Below are 13,599 nucleotides of genomic sequence, written 5' to 3' on the forward strand. Positions count from 1 at the left end.
GACAAGTTGTATATTTTCCAAACATTAATTTTATTTCCATGGTTTAAAAATGAATATTTAAGAATGGTCAGTTTATTCTTTCTCACTTGGGCACATTGTGACCCACAACTATTTAGATACCACTGTTAATATCATAGCCCCTCTAATGAGATATCAGAGGAACAATTCATAAACAAAACTTGACACTGAGTCACTCGGGTAGACACTTGAACAGAGAAAGCACCCGACAGATATTGGGAATCTTAAGGTTATTGAAGTGAAATGTTAAGAAGAGCAGGTGAAAACCCCCAATAAGGGAACTCGCCTGACTGACCTAATTATAATCACCACAGTATCCAGTGCTACTCTTCACCGAACACTGATTACTTTCCTTTTCAGTTTAATGATCCAACTATCTTTTGAATGCCATAATTGAATCTGACTCCAACACACTCTCTCGCAGACCATTCCAAAGGTCGAAGATTTTCAATCATTAATGAAATATGTTCTGGATCTCTCCCAAAACACAATTCATATGGATCTTGCTTCAAATCATTTGCAGTAAGTTGTTCACATGGACAAATTTGCAGCTTAGAGCATTTGTTTAAATTTTATATCATATTGAGGTGGCACAGCGCTTGGCATTGTTACCTCACAGCACTAGGGACCCAGGTTCAATTCCAGCCTCAGGTGAGTGTCTGTGTGGAGTTTGCATGTTCTCCCTGTCTGCATGGGTTTCCTTTCACAGTCCAAAGATGTGCAGGTTAGGTGGATTGACCATGCAAAATTGCTCTGTGATGTGTAGGTTATGTGGCTTAGTCATACTAAATGCAGGAGAACGGGATGATCCTGGGTGGGATGGTCTTTGGTGTGTCAGTGCAGGCTCAATGGGACAAATGGCCTCTTTCTGCACTGTCGGGATTTTATGTACCTGTCTGATTTCTTGCACATGCTACTTTCTCAAAGGGACATTTTACTGTCATGTTCAGTACTGCAGTCTCTATATTTTCATACATACCTCTAAATTAGGTTTGAATGAAATCCCCCCATTTCACTGTATTTTAGCTACCATTCCCCCCCACCCCTTCCATTCCTTATTCATTTTTCCATTACCTGTGTTATGATCCCCTCCTCTTTATATATACTATTGTAGACAGGCTAAATCTAGTTACCATGTCTCTAAAATATGAGATGAAATATGATTGCATACTTTGAGTCCATTACTACAGCTTGTTAAGGTGTCTTGCCAAAGAGAACTCTTAATCCTGCATCCTTCGGTAGGATTATATTAGGATATCTGGTCAGCATGGATGAGTTGGATTAAATGGTTTGTTTCTGTCCTGTGCATCTCTATGACTATGACGATCGAATAAGGGCCAGGAGCAGGCAGGTGGGACTAGTTTAGTTGGGGCTCATGTACTGAACAGTCTGTTTCCAGCCTGTATGACTACACAGCCTCAAATGAATGGGGATCAATCCCAAAGAGATATTAAAGGTCTCGAGCACCACCTGAGGCACATGTGTGGACACCTTCCAGATAACAGAGCAGTGGGACACTGTGAAGTTCAGTACATCAGTTAGCCAGCAAGTTCTCTCCGGGAGACTTGTCTCGAGAAAGGAAGCGGTTTCCTGTCCCATCAACTGGACTGTGGATTAGTTTGGAGCAGGTCCTATATCTCTGACAACATCGGTGGACACAGTCGAGAGTGTGGTACTGGAAAAGCACAGCAGGTCAGGCAGCATCGAAGGAGCAGGAGAATTGACGTTTAGGGCATAAACCCTTCAACAGCAATGAGGCTTGTGGGCCGGGAGGGCTGAGAGATAAATGGAAGGGGGGGGTGGTGTTGGGGAGAAGGTAGCTGAGAATGTGATAAGCAGATGAAGATGATTGGTCGGAGAGGAGGGTGGGGCGGATAGATGGGAAAGGTGATGGACAGGTCAGGAGGGCGAGTGGAGGCTTGGGGCTGTGATAAGGTGGGGGGGGGGAAAGAGGAGGAGGATACATGAGGAAACTTTTGAATTCCACATTGATCCCATGTGGTTGCAGGGTCCCAAGGTGGAATAAGAGGTGTTCGTCCTCCAGGCGTCAGGTGGGAAGGGTTTGGGATGGAGACAGCCCAGGACCTCAATGATCTTGATGGAATGTGAGGGGGAGTTGAAGTGTTCAGCCACAGGGCGGTGGGCTTTGTGGGTGTCCCAGAGTGGTTCTCGGAAACAATCCACAATTTGGTGTCCTGTCTCTTCGACGTAGAGAAGCCCACATTGGATGGAATAGATACAGTGGATGACACTGGTGGAGGTCGAGGGAAATTTCTGTCAGATGTGGAAGGATCCTTTGGGACCTTGGATGGAGGTGAGAGGAGTGGTATGGACACATGTTTTACACTTCCTGTGGTGGCGGTGAAGGGTCCGGGAGTGGGGTGTGGGCTGGTTGTGGGCGCATGGACCTGACGAGGGAGTCGCAGAGGAAATGGCCTCTCTGGAATGCTGTTAGGGGTGGGGAGAGAAAAATATACCTGGTGGTGGGGTCCGTTTGTAGGTAGCAGAGGCTGATGTGATGTATCCGGAGGTTGGTGGGGTGGAAGGTGAGGACGGTTAGGGGTGGGTTCTGTCCTTGTTCCATTGGGGGGGGGGGGGGTTCAAGGGCGGTGTTGCAGGATGTGGAGGAAATGTGCTGGAGGGCATTGTCGACCACGTGGGAAGAGAAATTGCGAACTTGGAAGGAGGAGGCCCTCTGGGATTTTCTACGGTGGAATTGGTCATCCTGGGAACAGATGCAGTGGAGGAATTGGGAATATGGGATTGCGTTTTTACAGGAGGCGGGGTGGGAGGAGGCGTAATCTAGGTAGCTAGGTAGGGGGTCGGTGGGCTTGTAGTAGATGTCCACTGTTAGTCGGTAGCCAGAGATGGAGAGGTCCTGGAAAGGGAGATGGTCCAGGTGAAGTTGAGGTCGGGGTGAAAGGTGTCGATAAAGATGACAAACTGTTCAAACTCCTTATGAGAGCATGAAGTGGCACCAATATGGTCATCGATGTACCGGAGGAACAGGTGTAGCTGAGGAAAATGGACTGTTCCACGTACCCGACAAAGAGGCAGGCATAGCTGGGTCCCATGCGGGTGCCCATGGCTACCCCTTTAGTTTGGTACATTGGTTTGGATGCCATCTGAGGTTTGTGCGGATCACTTCAGAGGGAACGTGCAGTCCAGGGCTCAGTGAGCACCACTGCAAGCAAAGCTCACAGAATCCCTACAGGGAAACAGGCCCTTCAACCCAACAATTCCACACCGACCCTCTGAAGAGTAACCCACCCAGACCTATTCCCCTACCCCATTAGTCTACATTACCCCCTAAACAATACACTGCACCTACACATCCCTGAACACGTTGGGACAATTTAGCTTGGCTAATTCACTTGCTCATGTTTGGACTGTGGGAGCACCCAGAGGAAACCCTTGCAAACATGGGGGGAGAATGTGCAAACTCCACAAAGACAGTCACCCTGAGGGTGGAATCGAACCCTGGTCCTTGGCGATGTGACATAGTGGCACTAATCACTGAGCCACTGTGCCGCCCGTGAGCTAACCTGGGTTTGGAGGAAAATGGGAGGGGTGTGGGGGTGCTGTCTAGCAGAAAACAAAGACTGACGCTCCCCCTGCACCCACTGTCAGAACAGGCAGGAGGTTCAGTCCTGGGGGTGACCCACATCAGCGTCGCCGACGGAATCTGCTGGTGCCCCCTCTGGTGTCTCTGCAAGTTACTGGACGACGTGAACCTCCGCCTGCACTTGGGGCAGGCAAACGGCCTCTCCCCGGTGTGGACCCGCTGGTGCCTCAGCAGGTTGGAGGCCTGGGTAAAGCCCTTCCCGCACTGAGGACAGCTGAACGGCCTCTCCCCGGTGTGGACCCGCTGGTGGTCCAGCAGGTCAGAGGAGCGTTTAAAGCCCTTCCCACACTCAGGGCAGGGGAACGGCCTCTCCCCCGTGTGGACCCGCTGGTGCCTCAGCAGGGCAGAGGAATTACCAAAGGCCTTCCCACACTCAGAATAGCTGAAGGGCCTCTCCCCAGTGTGGACCCACCGGTGGGTCAGCAGGTTGGAGGATTTGCTGAAGGCCTTCCCGCACACAGGGCAGGGGAAGGATCTCACCCCAGTGTGGACCTGCTGGTGGGCCACGAGGGTAGAGGCCTGGGCAAAGCTCTTCTCACACTCTGGGCAGGAGACTGGTCTCTCCGCTGTGTGGACCCGCAAGTGGGCCAGCAGGTTGGAGGAGCAGGTAAAACCCTTCCTGCACTCAGGGCAGGGGAATGGCCTCTCCCCGGTGTGACTGCACCGATGAGTCTCCAGAGCAGATGCGAAACTGAAGCATTTCCCACAGTCGCCACACTTCCACGGTTTCTCCATGGGGCAGGATTCCTCAGGTTTCTCCATGGCTGAAGCTTCAGCCGCACACAAACGTGTGTATAGCCCCTCCCCGGTGTGAATTCCTCTTTCCAGGCCGTATAACTGTTTCTGGCTCCACACTCAGTGCACTGCAACAGTAGGGTCTCTCCTCCAGTCCCACTGATGTTGAAAACATTATGAAATAGGAACCAAAAAGCATTGCTCCATCTCACAGAATCAGAGTTGAAAATCTTTGCTGTCCCGATGGATTGAGTGACTGTCAGACATTGATGTGAAAATGACGACTGCAGATGCTGGAGATCAGAGTCAAAAAGTGTAGTGTTGGAAAAACACAGCAGGTCAGGCAACATCCGAGGAGCAGGAGAGTCAAGCATAAGCTGTTGATTTTGAAACTTCCGTCTTCAGATAGTCTGTAAAAAGAGATTACAAAAGTCATCATTGTCAATCCGGTGGGAGGTGGGGTCGGAATGAGACAACAAGGTGTTGACACCGACACCAGATAGAAACTGAACATAGAGATGTGGCAAACATTAGTGGCAAGCCAGAGTCAGAGAGAGACACAGCACAGAAACAGACCATTTGGTCCAACTCATCCATGTCGACCAGATATCCAAAATTAATCTAGCTCCACTTGCCAGCATTTGGCCAATAACCCTCTAAACCCCTCCTATTCATATACTTATCCAGATGCCTTTTAATGTCATAATTGTACCAGCACCCACCACTTCCTCTGGCAGCTTTGTACACACACCATCTTCTGCATGAAAAACTTGCCCCTTAGGTCCGTTTCTAACAAATTGCTCTCCATCTAAACCCGTAGGACTATGGCAATCCCAGTCTATGTTTTAAAAGTTAAAATCCCTAACAATAACCATCCTATTACTCTTACAGTTAACTCAAATCTCCATACAAATTTGTTTCTCAATTTCCCACTGACCATGAGGGTGTCTACAACACAATCCCAATAAGGTTGATCATCCCTTCCTTATTTCTCAGTTCCAACCAAATAACCTTCCTGGATGTATTCCTAGGAATATCCTCCTTAAGTCCAACAGGAATACTATCCCTTATCAAAAACACCACTCCCTCTCCTCTCTGGCCTCCCTTTCTATCCTTCCTGTAGCATTTGTATCCTGAAACATTAAGCTGCCAGTCCTGCCCATCCCTGAGCCACGTTTCTGTAATTGCTATGATACCATATCCCATCTTCCTAATCATGCCCTGAGTTCAACTGCCTTCCCTGTTAGGCCTCTTGCAATGAAGTAAATGCAGTTTAATTTGTCAGTCCTACCATGCTCTCTGCTTTGTCCCTTCCTAACCTGACTGTTTGACTCACTCTCTTTCCCAACTGTACCAGTCTCATGTTGATCTCTTTCCTCACTATTTCCCTGGGTACCTCCCCACGCACCCACCTTGCTAGTTTAATTCCTCCCGAGCAGCTGTTGCAAATTTCCCTGCCAGTATATTAGCTCTCTTCCAATACTCAGGTGCAATCTATCCTTCTTGTACAGGTCACATCTACTCCAGAAGAGATTCCAATGATCCAAAAATGTGAACCCTTCTCCCATGCACCAGCTCCTCAGCCATGCATTCATCTGCTCTATCCTCTCTATTCCAACCCTCACTAGCTCATAGCACTGGCAGTAATCCAGATTTTTCTTGACTCTAGGACCTCTTTTTTTTTAAATTTGTGCCTGACTTTCTACACTTTCCCTTCAGAATCGCATCCTTTTCCCTTCCTATGTCATTGGTTCCAATGTGTACAATGACCTCCAACCAGTCCCTCTCCCTTTTGAGAACATTCTGCACCCTCTCGGAGACATCCTTGATCCTGGCACCAGGGAGGCGACACACCATTCTGATTTTTCGCTGCTAACCACAGAAGCGTCAGTTTGTACCTCTGACGAGAGAGCCCCTTATCACAACTGATCGCTTGGAACCCGACATATGCTCTCATGCAATGAGGGGTGTCTCGAGACCAGAAACTTGGCTGTTCGTGCAACATTCCTTGAGAGACCATCACCCCCTACATTTTCCAAAACAGCAGACTTGTTTGAAATGGGGACAGCCACAGAAGACTCCTGCACTACCTGCCTACCCCTCGTACCTTTCCGGGAGTTAACCCATCTCCCTGACTGTAGCTGCGGCTTTTTTCCCTTCTGATCATTGCCAAACCATCATACCCCCAGGTCTTGTAAATTCCTCATTTGCAGCGACAGTTCGAGGTACTTATCCAAGCAATCCAATAGGATTTGCAAGCAAACACACTTACTGCAGACATAATCATCAGTAACATGATACTCTCCCTAATCTCCCACATCTGACAGGAAGAGCATATCACTCTCATAAAGGCCACCTCTGCTCCTTCACAATCTACAGACCCAGAAAATAGCAACATCTTTTTGCTCGAAAAAAGTGCTCCGGGCTAACACAGTACTTGTGGTTTATATTTTTAAAATTTAATCAAGAGACAGATGTCAGTAAAACATATAATCAAGAAAGAATCCACTCCATTCACGACTGCAGACTTACAGCTAAGTTACACGTTGAAGACTATACACTTCTCTGTTCCTGTTCTGTGAGCTCCCCCACACAGGTTCCTCCATGGTCAGCTGTGAATTTTGCTGTTCATTAACCATTCCCAGATTCACTGCAATGTCCAGTAACTGTGCAGATTCACTGCATTGTAAATTTCATTTTCTCTCTCCGTCATTTTGGACTCCAATGCATGCCCCTTATAAACCGCTATAAGGTCATCTCTCAGCCTCCTACGCTCCAGGGAAAACAGCCGCAGTCTTTTCAGCCTCACCCTATAACTCAAACCCTCCAACTCTGGAAACAGCCTTGTAAATCATTTCCAAACACTTTTAAAGTTTCACAACATCTTTCCAACATAGGAGACCAGAACTGAATGCAGTATTCTAAAAGGTGGCCAAACTAATGTCATGTGCCGCCATAACATGACTCCCAACTCCCGTACTCAATGCTCTGCTCAATAAACGCAAGCGCCACCAAACGCTTTCTTCACTACCGTGCCTACCTGTGACTCCACTTTCACAGAACTACAAATCTGCACTCCATGGTCTCTTGATGCAGGAACACTCCCCACGACCTTACCATTAAGTGTATAAATCCTGCCTTGATGTGCCTTTCCAAAATGCAACACCTCACATTAATCTAAATGAAACTTTATCTGCCACTCCTTGGCCCATCAGCCCATCCATTCAATTCTAATTTAGATTGAACTTTCTTTCCTCTCTTATTTCCTAAACGCTGAAAATCTCCATCCCCACATTCTCCCTCCATTCTCACTTTGCTGAACCTAATCCATGCTGTACCTCATCCTGAAGGGTCTGGTTTCTGCTGATTTACAGCCCACGCTTGGGGGATCTAATTGAAACATAAAGAATACTGACTGGCCTGGACAGGGTGGATGTTAGGAAGATGTTTCCATTGATAGGAGAGACGAGGTCCCAAGGGCACAGCCTTAGAGTAAAGGGAAGACCTTTTAGAACGCAGATAAAGGGGAAACCTTTGTAGCCAGAGAGTGCGAAACCTATGGAATTCATTGCCACAGAGACTGTGTTGGGCAAGTCACTGAGTATATTCAAGACAGAGATAAATAGGTTCTTGTGTATCAAGGATATTGAGGGTCGCGGGGAGAAAGCAAGAGAATGGGGTTGAGAAACTTGTCAGCCATGATTGAATGGTGGAGCAGACCTGATGGGCTGAATGGCCTAATTTCTGCTCCTTGGTCTTATGGTCTCTTGCTGTCCTGGACGTAGTGAGAGAGAACTGGGAGCAGGAGTAGGCCATTTGGTCTTTCAAGTCTGCACCAACATTGAACAGATCTGCACCAACATTGAACTGGATATGAATATACCTACATCTTGGTGGACAGGCTGGGACCTTTTTCACTGGAGCATAGTAGGTTGAGAGGTGATCTTATCAAGCTTTATAAAGTCATGAGGGGTATAGATGAGGTGAATTATGGGTTTCCTTTCCTTAGAGTAGGCGTTTCAAGATTGGGGAGCAAATTTTGAAGGTGAGTGGAGAAAGATTTTAAAAAGACAGGAGGGACACCTCTGTTTTCCCATAGAGAATGGTTCGTATGTGGAATCAATGTCCAGAGAAAGCGGGGATGCAGGTACAGTTACAACGTTTAAAAGACATTTGGATAAGGACACGAATGGGAAAGGTTTGGAGGTGTAATGGACTAGGCCAGACCACGCAAAACATTCTTAAGCAGGCAGCGCAGACCGAAACTTTGCTATTTGTTTCAGTAAGTGCACAGTGAAAATTACCCAAAGTTAGCTAGGTTGACTACCAGGATTTAAAACAGATAAATGTATTCACAAGAACACAGAATGAAACACAAAGAACAGAATATAGAATACCCACAGAACTCAGTCTGTCTAAACTCGACTTAATTGTGCTGTTCCTTTCTCCACACAGTCCACTGCTGAACTCACTCAAACAAGGCCTCAGCTTTCACAACAGATCACTTGTCTTTCATTATGCAGGTCACTTCGAAAACATAAAAGCTTGGGCCTAAAGTGTCATCTGTTGACGTGTAAACAAAAAGCCGACCAATACCCTTTTCATTTCTGTACTAAACCATCCATTTTGGAGTCCGGGGCCACTTTACCACCACTCTGAAAAAAAACAAGTACACGGTATCCTTGAGAAGAAGGACCAGCTTTTAGAAAAAGGACCAGTTTTAGGACAGAGGGATATGGGCCAAACACTGGCAGATGGGATTAGTTTAGTTTGCGAACATAGCATGAACTAGTTGGACTGAAGGGTCTATTTCTGTGCTGTATGAGTCTGTAATGGTCTCAAAACCATTTTCTTGCCTTCCCCATAACCATCCACTTCTTTGTTGTTCAAAAGTCAGATGACCTCAGCCTTGAATATATTCAATGACCACCTTTCCCCCCCCGCCCCAATTGCAGGAAGTCAACCCCATTTTTGAACTCAATTCCTTTGCCTTGCTGACTGCCTGCTGCACCTGTCTGACAACTGGTGCAGAAGGACGCTGAGGCCCCTTTGTCCATCCACACAGCATTCCTCATGAAGAGCTCGTGCCCAAAGCATCGACTCTCCTGCTCCTCGGATGCTGCCTGACCTGCTGTGTTTTTCAAGCACCACACTTGACTCTGATCTCCAGCATCTGCAGTCCTCACTTTCTCCACATACCAATATATTATCATTTAAACCATGCACCTGCTTTCTGCCTTTTTTTAAAGCAAGAGGCTTTAACTTTACATTGTGGTACTGCATTTGTTGTGCGTTTGCCAATTGAGACACAGACGTGGATCAACTTTTCCAAAGTCTGTCCCCTCCCTGGATTCACTCCCTTTCCCTTCAGTTCGTGCAAGTCATCTACTGAATCCCAGAACGAAAAAGAAATGTAAAAGTGGGTGAGAAAAGGGAGTGCCGTACCCACAGATGTTGGACAGAGTTGCAGTCTGAGGTGAAGCTCAACCTTCATTCAGGGGAGAGAGGAACAACAGCAGCTTCAGAAACTCACGACGCAACTTCCGCGTTCAGACAGAGGCGGCACTGAATGGCAGGAGGACCAGGCTCCTTCTGGTCCTCCGGGTCTCCCCATTGGTCCTTCAGAAGAAAGTCAAGCGCCGTTTCCGCGGACAGCGACGAGCATACTCAGTGCTTTTGCTGACACCGCAGTACATGCGCAGTTGTTGCTGACACCGCAGTACATGCGCAGTTGTCGCTGACACCGAGAAGCATGCGCAGTATGCTCTGTGGAGGTGCTGGCGTGACTGACAGATTTTAAGCGTCCAAATGTCAATAGGAGAAAAAAAGCTGCAGCCACAATTTTATTTTTCCCTGTGGCTCGAAATTTTATTCCTTTTGAATTTCTTCCGGCTTTGTATGTCTTTATCCCAGGGTAGAGGAAGTCCAAAACTAGACGGCATAGGTTAAGTACTGGATTAGTGGTGCTGGAAGAGCACAGCAGTTCAGGCAGCATCCAACGAGCAGCGAAATCGATGTTTCGGGCAAAAGCCCTTCATCAGGAATAAAGGCAGTGAGCCTGAAGCATAGGTTAAGGGTTAGAGGGGAAAGATTTAAAACGGTCCTAAGGGGTAACTTTCATGTAGAGTGTGGTGTGTGTATGGAATGAGCTGCCCAGAGGAAGTGGTGGAGGCTGCTACAATTACAACATTTGAAAGGCATCGGGGTCAGGATGGGTATCTGAATAGGAAGGTGTGAGAGAGATATGGGCGAAATGCTGTCAAATGGGTCACTAGATCAATTTAGGAGATCTGGAGGGGATGGGCGAGTTGGACTGAAGGATCTGTTTCTGTGCTGTATGACTCTATGCGTCTATTTTAATGCAAATTTCAGAAACATGACTGCAGCTTTTTAAAAAATAAATTAATATGCTTTTAGATGTTAAAAATGTTTCTGAATATATCATTTTAGCTGTTCTTAATTTTAAAGATCAGCCATTTCTTGCGCACCCCTGTCTTCCAGGTAGAGTCATCACTATCGATTCTCTCTCTTTCCTGAGAAAGAGATACTGCAATCAAAGAGGGCACGAGAAAGCATGGAATGGTAGAAGGGAGGGAGAATGGACAGGGGAGTGGGGGTAGAGAGAGAGAGAGAAAATGACAGGGGACAGAGGGTGGGGTGCAGAAAATGAGGGGAAGAGAGAGAAGGTGGCTGAGCACAGAGAATTGGTAGGTGCAGAGTGTGAGGAGAGAGAGTGGATGGGAACCAAAGGTTTGGGGGACTGACAGTACAAATCTCACCTTCCTCAGGACTGGTGTCAGTGTCTCATGAATTGGAACCCACTCCACCCACAGCAGACCTGAGGCAATTGTTTCTCAATAGATGCTTGGCTAATGCAGTAGAATCATATAATCCCGACAGGCCATTTGGCCCATAAAATTCAGATTGACCTTCCAAACAGTATCCCATCCAGACCCACCTGTTTTTCCTGCAGTTCCCCACGGTTAACCGACCCTCAGTTGCACATATATGGACACTATAGCAGGGCTGATCCACCCTGAACTGCACCCAGAGTTATTTCACGCAGACAGAAGGGTGAGAACATGTTAAAGTCCACACAGACAGCTGCTCAAGAATGGGACCGAACCCAAGTCCCTGACATTGTGAGTGACTGGTCTGAACCACTGAGCCACTGTGCCGCGCAGAGCTTTCGTGTTCTGCTTTGTCCCTAGTAGTTTCTAACTTCTCATGTGCCCTCAGCAGAGGCTCTCTCCTCCTGACATTGTTGGACCACACCCACTGCAACCTCCCTTTCCCACTTCTCCAGCCCTGAGCACATCGGTTCCTGAATCCTGGCACCAAACAGACACCAATGCCATCTGTGCTCCTGCTGACAACTGCAGAGAATGGAGACCATCCCTGTCACTGTTCTGTCCCTTACCACCACCTCCCCCTCCCCAATGTTGTTTTTACTCCCACTGCCCAACCAGTTAGCTCCTCCCACCTGCAGCCCTCTATCAGATCCCCTTTACCTGCCAGACCTGCACTTACACCCTCCTGACCCTGTCCACTGATGCAAACAAAAGGCTCTCTCCAGAAGGGAATGACCATCTCCCAGAATAAAGTTCCTGGTTAACTTTCCCACTTTACCCTCAACATGTCTGCAGCCTGGCTTCCAGCTCCATCTCTCTGAACAAATATCCTCCAGGATGTGTTTGCCCTAGATGACAGCATCCAGAACCTCCCACCTTCTGCAAATTGAAAGACAAGCCCCACCCTTCCCTCTCCAATGTGTGTTGTATAACTGATAGCCAAGTACGGAGCCCATGAGGATGGCCTCAACAGGGACCTTGGTTTCATGTCACACTATAAGTGACCCCACTCACACAGACTTGAACCCCATTACTCACACACGTTACCAAGCATGGTCGAATGCAAACACATGCTCTTATGCACAAACACACACGCTCTCATGCATGCACACACATCAGTTTATGGGGTGAAATTGCAATTGCAGAATTTTATTTGCAGATACATTATATTTTGCTCAAAAAGCACACAATCTTCAGTCAGTCAATCCATGTGTCATGTTATAAATCCCTACTTTGGAAACAACCAATCTGACTCAAGATTGGGTTGCAGACAGACTCCAACATGAGTGAATCAGAGGGTTTTCTTTCCCCAGAAAATGATGTCATCATTAGATTCTGAACTCCAGATTTCTGACTGAATTCCAATTCTGCCAACTGCTGTGGCAGGATTCAAACCCAGGAGTCCCGAGGAGTCCCCAGAACTGGGTTGATAATCCAGTCGATAATGGCACTCGGCCCTTGTTCCTTCAATCACCCTGTGATGGCACATGAACTACTGGTGCCTCCGCAGGTTGGAGGAGGGGGTGATGCTCTTCACGCACTGAGAGCAGGTGAGCATGCTGTGCCTGGTGTGGACCCGCGAGTGCGTCTGCAGGCTGGAAGAATTAATGAATCCCTTCCTGTGCCTGGAGCAGGTGACTAGCCATTCCCTGTTGTGGACTCGCTGGTGAACTTCTAAAATCTCAAAACATATAATCAAGAAAGAACCCACTCTATTCACTACTGCAGACTTATGGCAAGGTTACACGTTTAAAAACTATGCAGTAATCTGTTCCTGTGCTGTGAGCTCTCCTACACATGTTCCTCCAAGATCAGCTGTGAATTTTGTTGTTTGTTAATTTTTTCAAGATGTTCAGAGATATATGATTTCAAACAGCAAATGCAGTAACTATGCAGATACACTGCTGTATGCGTTAGTCGTATACGTTTCTCTCTCTCTCTCTCTCTCTCTCCCTTACAGACCATGTGCTTGCTGCCTTTGGCTGTCTTTCTCCATTTTGAAATTGCTGTTGTCTTGATTTTTTTACTCTAAAGTTCCAAAACAATGCATCAGCATATAAAACATTAATTGCTGCTCCTGGAATTCAAGGAAATCGCCTCCAACACTGAAAACACCTCAAAAAAGGAGCAGCTCTTACAGCCACAAATTTTTCAGTCCTCCATCTTGGATTAGTTCTTGGTGAACCTTCCCATCTCCTAGGTTACAGTTATTCAAATAATTTGCTTTTCTATTTTTGCTAGAAAAGTGGATAACCTCACGTTTATCCACACTAACTGCATCTGACATGCATTTGCCCACTCACTCAGACTGTCCAAATAACATTGTATCCTCCTCACAGCTCACCCTTCCACCCAGCTTCGTGTCATCTG

At 47.1% G+C, this 13,599-nt stretch overlaps 1 protein-coding gene across 1 annotated transcript; it reads right to left on the reverse strand.

Moving 5' to 3' along the window:
- Positions 1-6: 6 nt before the first annotated feature.
- On the reverse strand, positions 7-9,934 carry LOC140460576 (uncharacterized). Its single transcript, XM_072555184.1, has 2 exons — positions 9,824-9,934; positions 7-4,788 (listed from the first exon to the last, which is right to left on the reverse strand). The coding sequence occupies exon 2, from the start codon at positions 4,403-4,405 to the stop codon at positions 3,389-3,391; it is 1,017 nt and encodes a 338-aa protein (XP_072411285.1). The 5' UTR covers positions 4,406-4,788; positions 9,824-9,934; the 3' UTR covers positions 7-3,388.
- Positions 9,935-13,599: the final 3,665 nt, after the last annotated feature.

The sequence above is a fragment of the Chiloscyllium punctatum genome, chromosome 36 (assembly GCF_047496795.1).
Source record: "Chiloscyllium punctatum isolate Juve2018m chromosome 36, sChiPun1.3, whole genome shotgun sequence".
Lineage (NCBI taxonomy): Eukaryota > Metazoa > Chordata > Chondrichthyes > Orectolobiformes > Hemiscylliidae > Chiloscyllium > Chiloscyllium punctatum.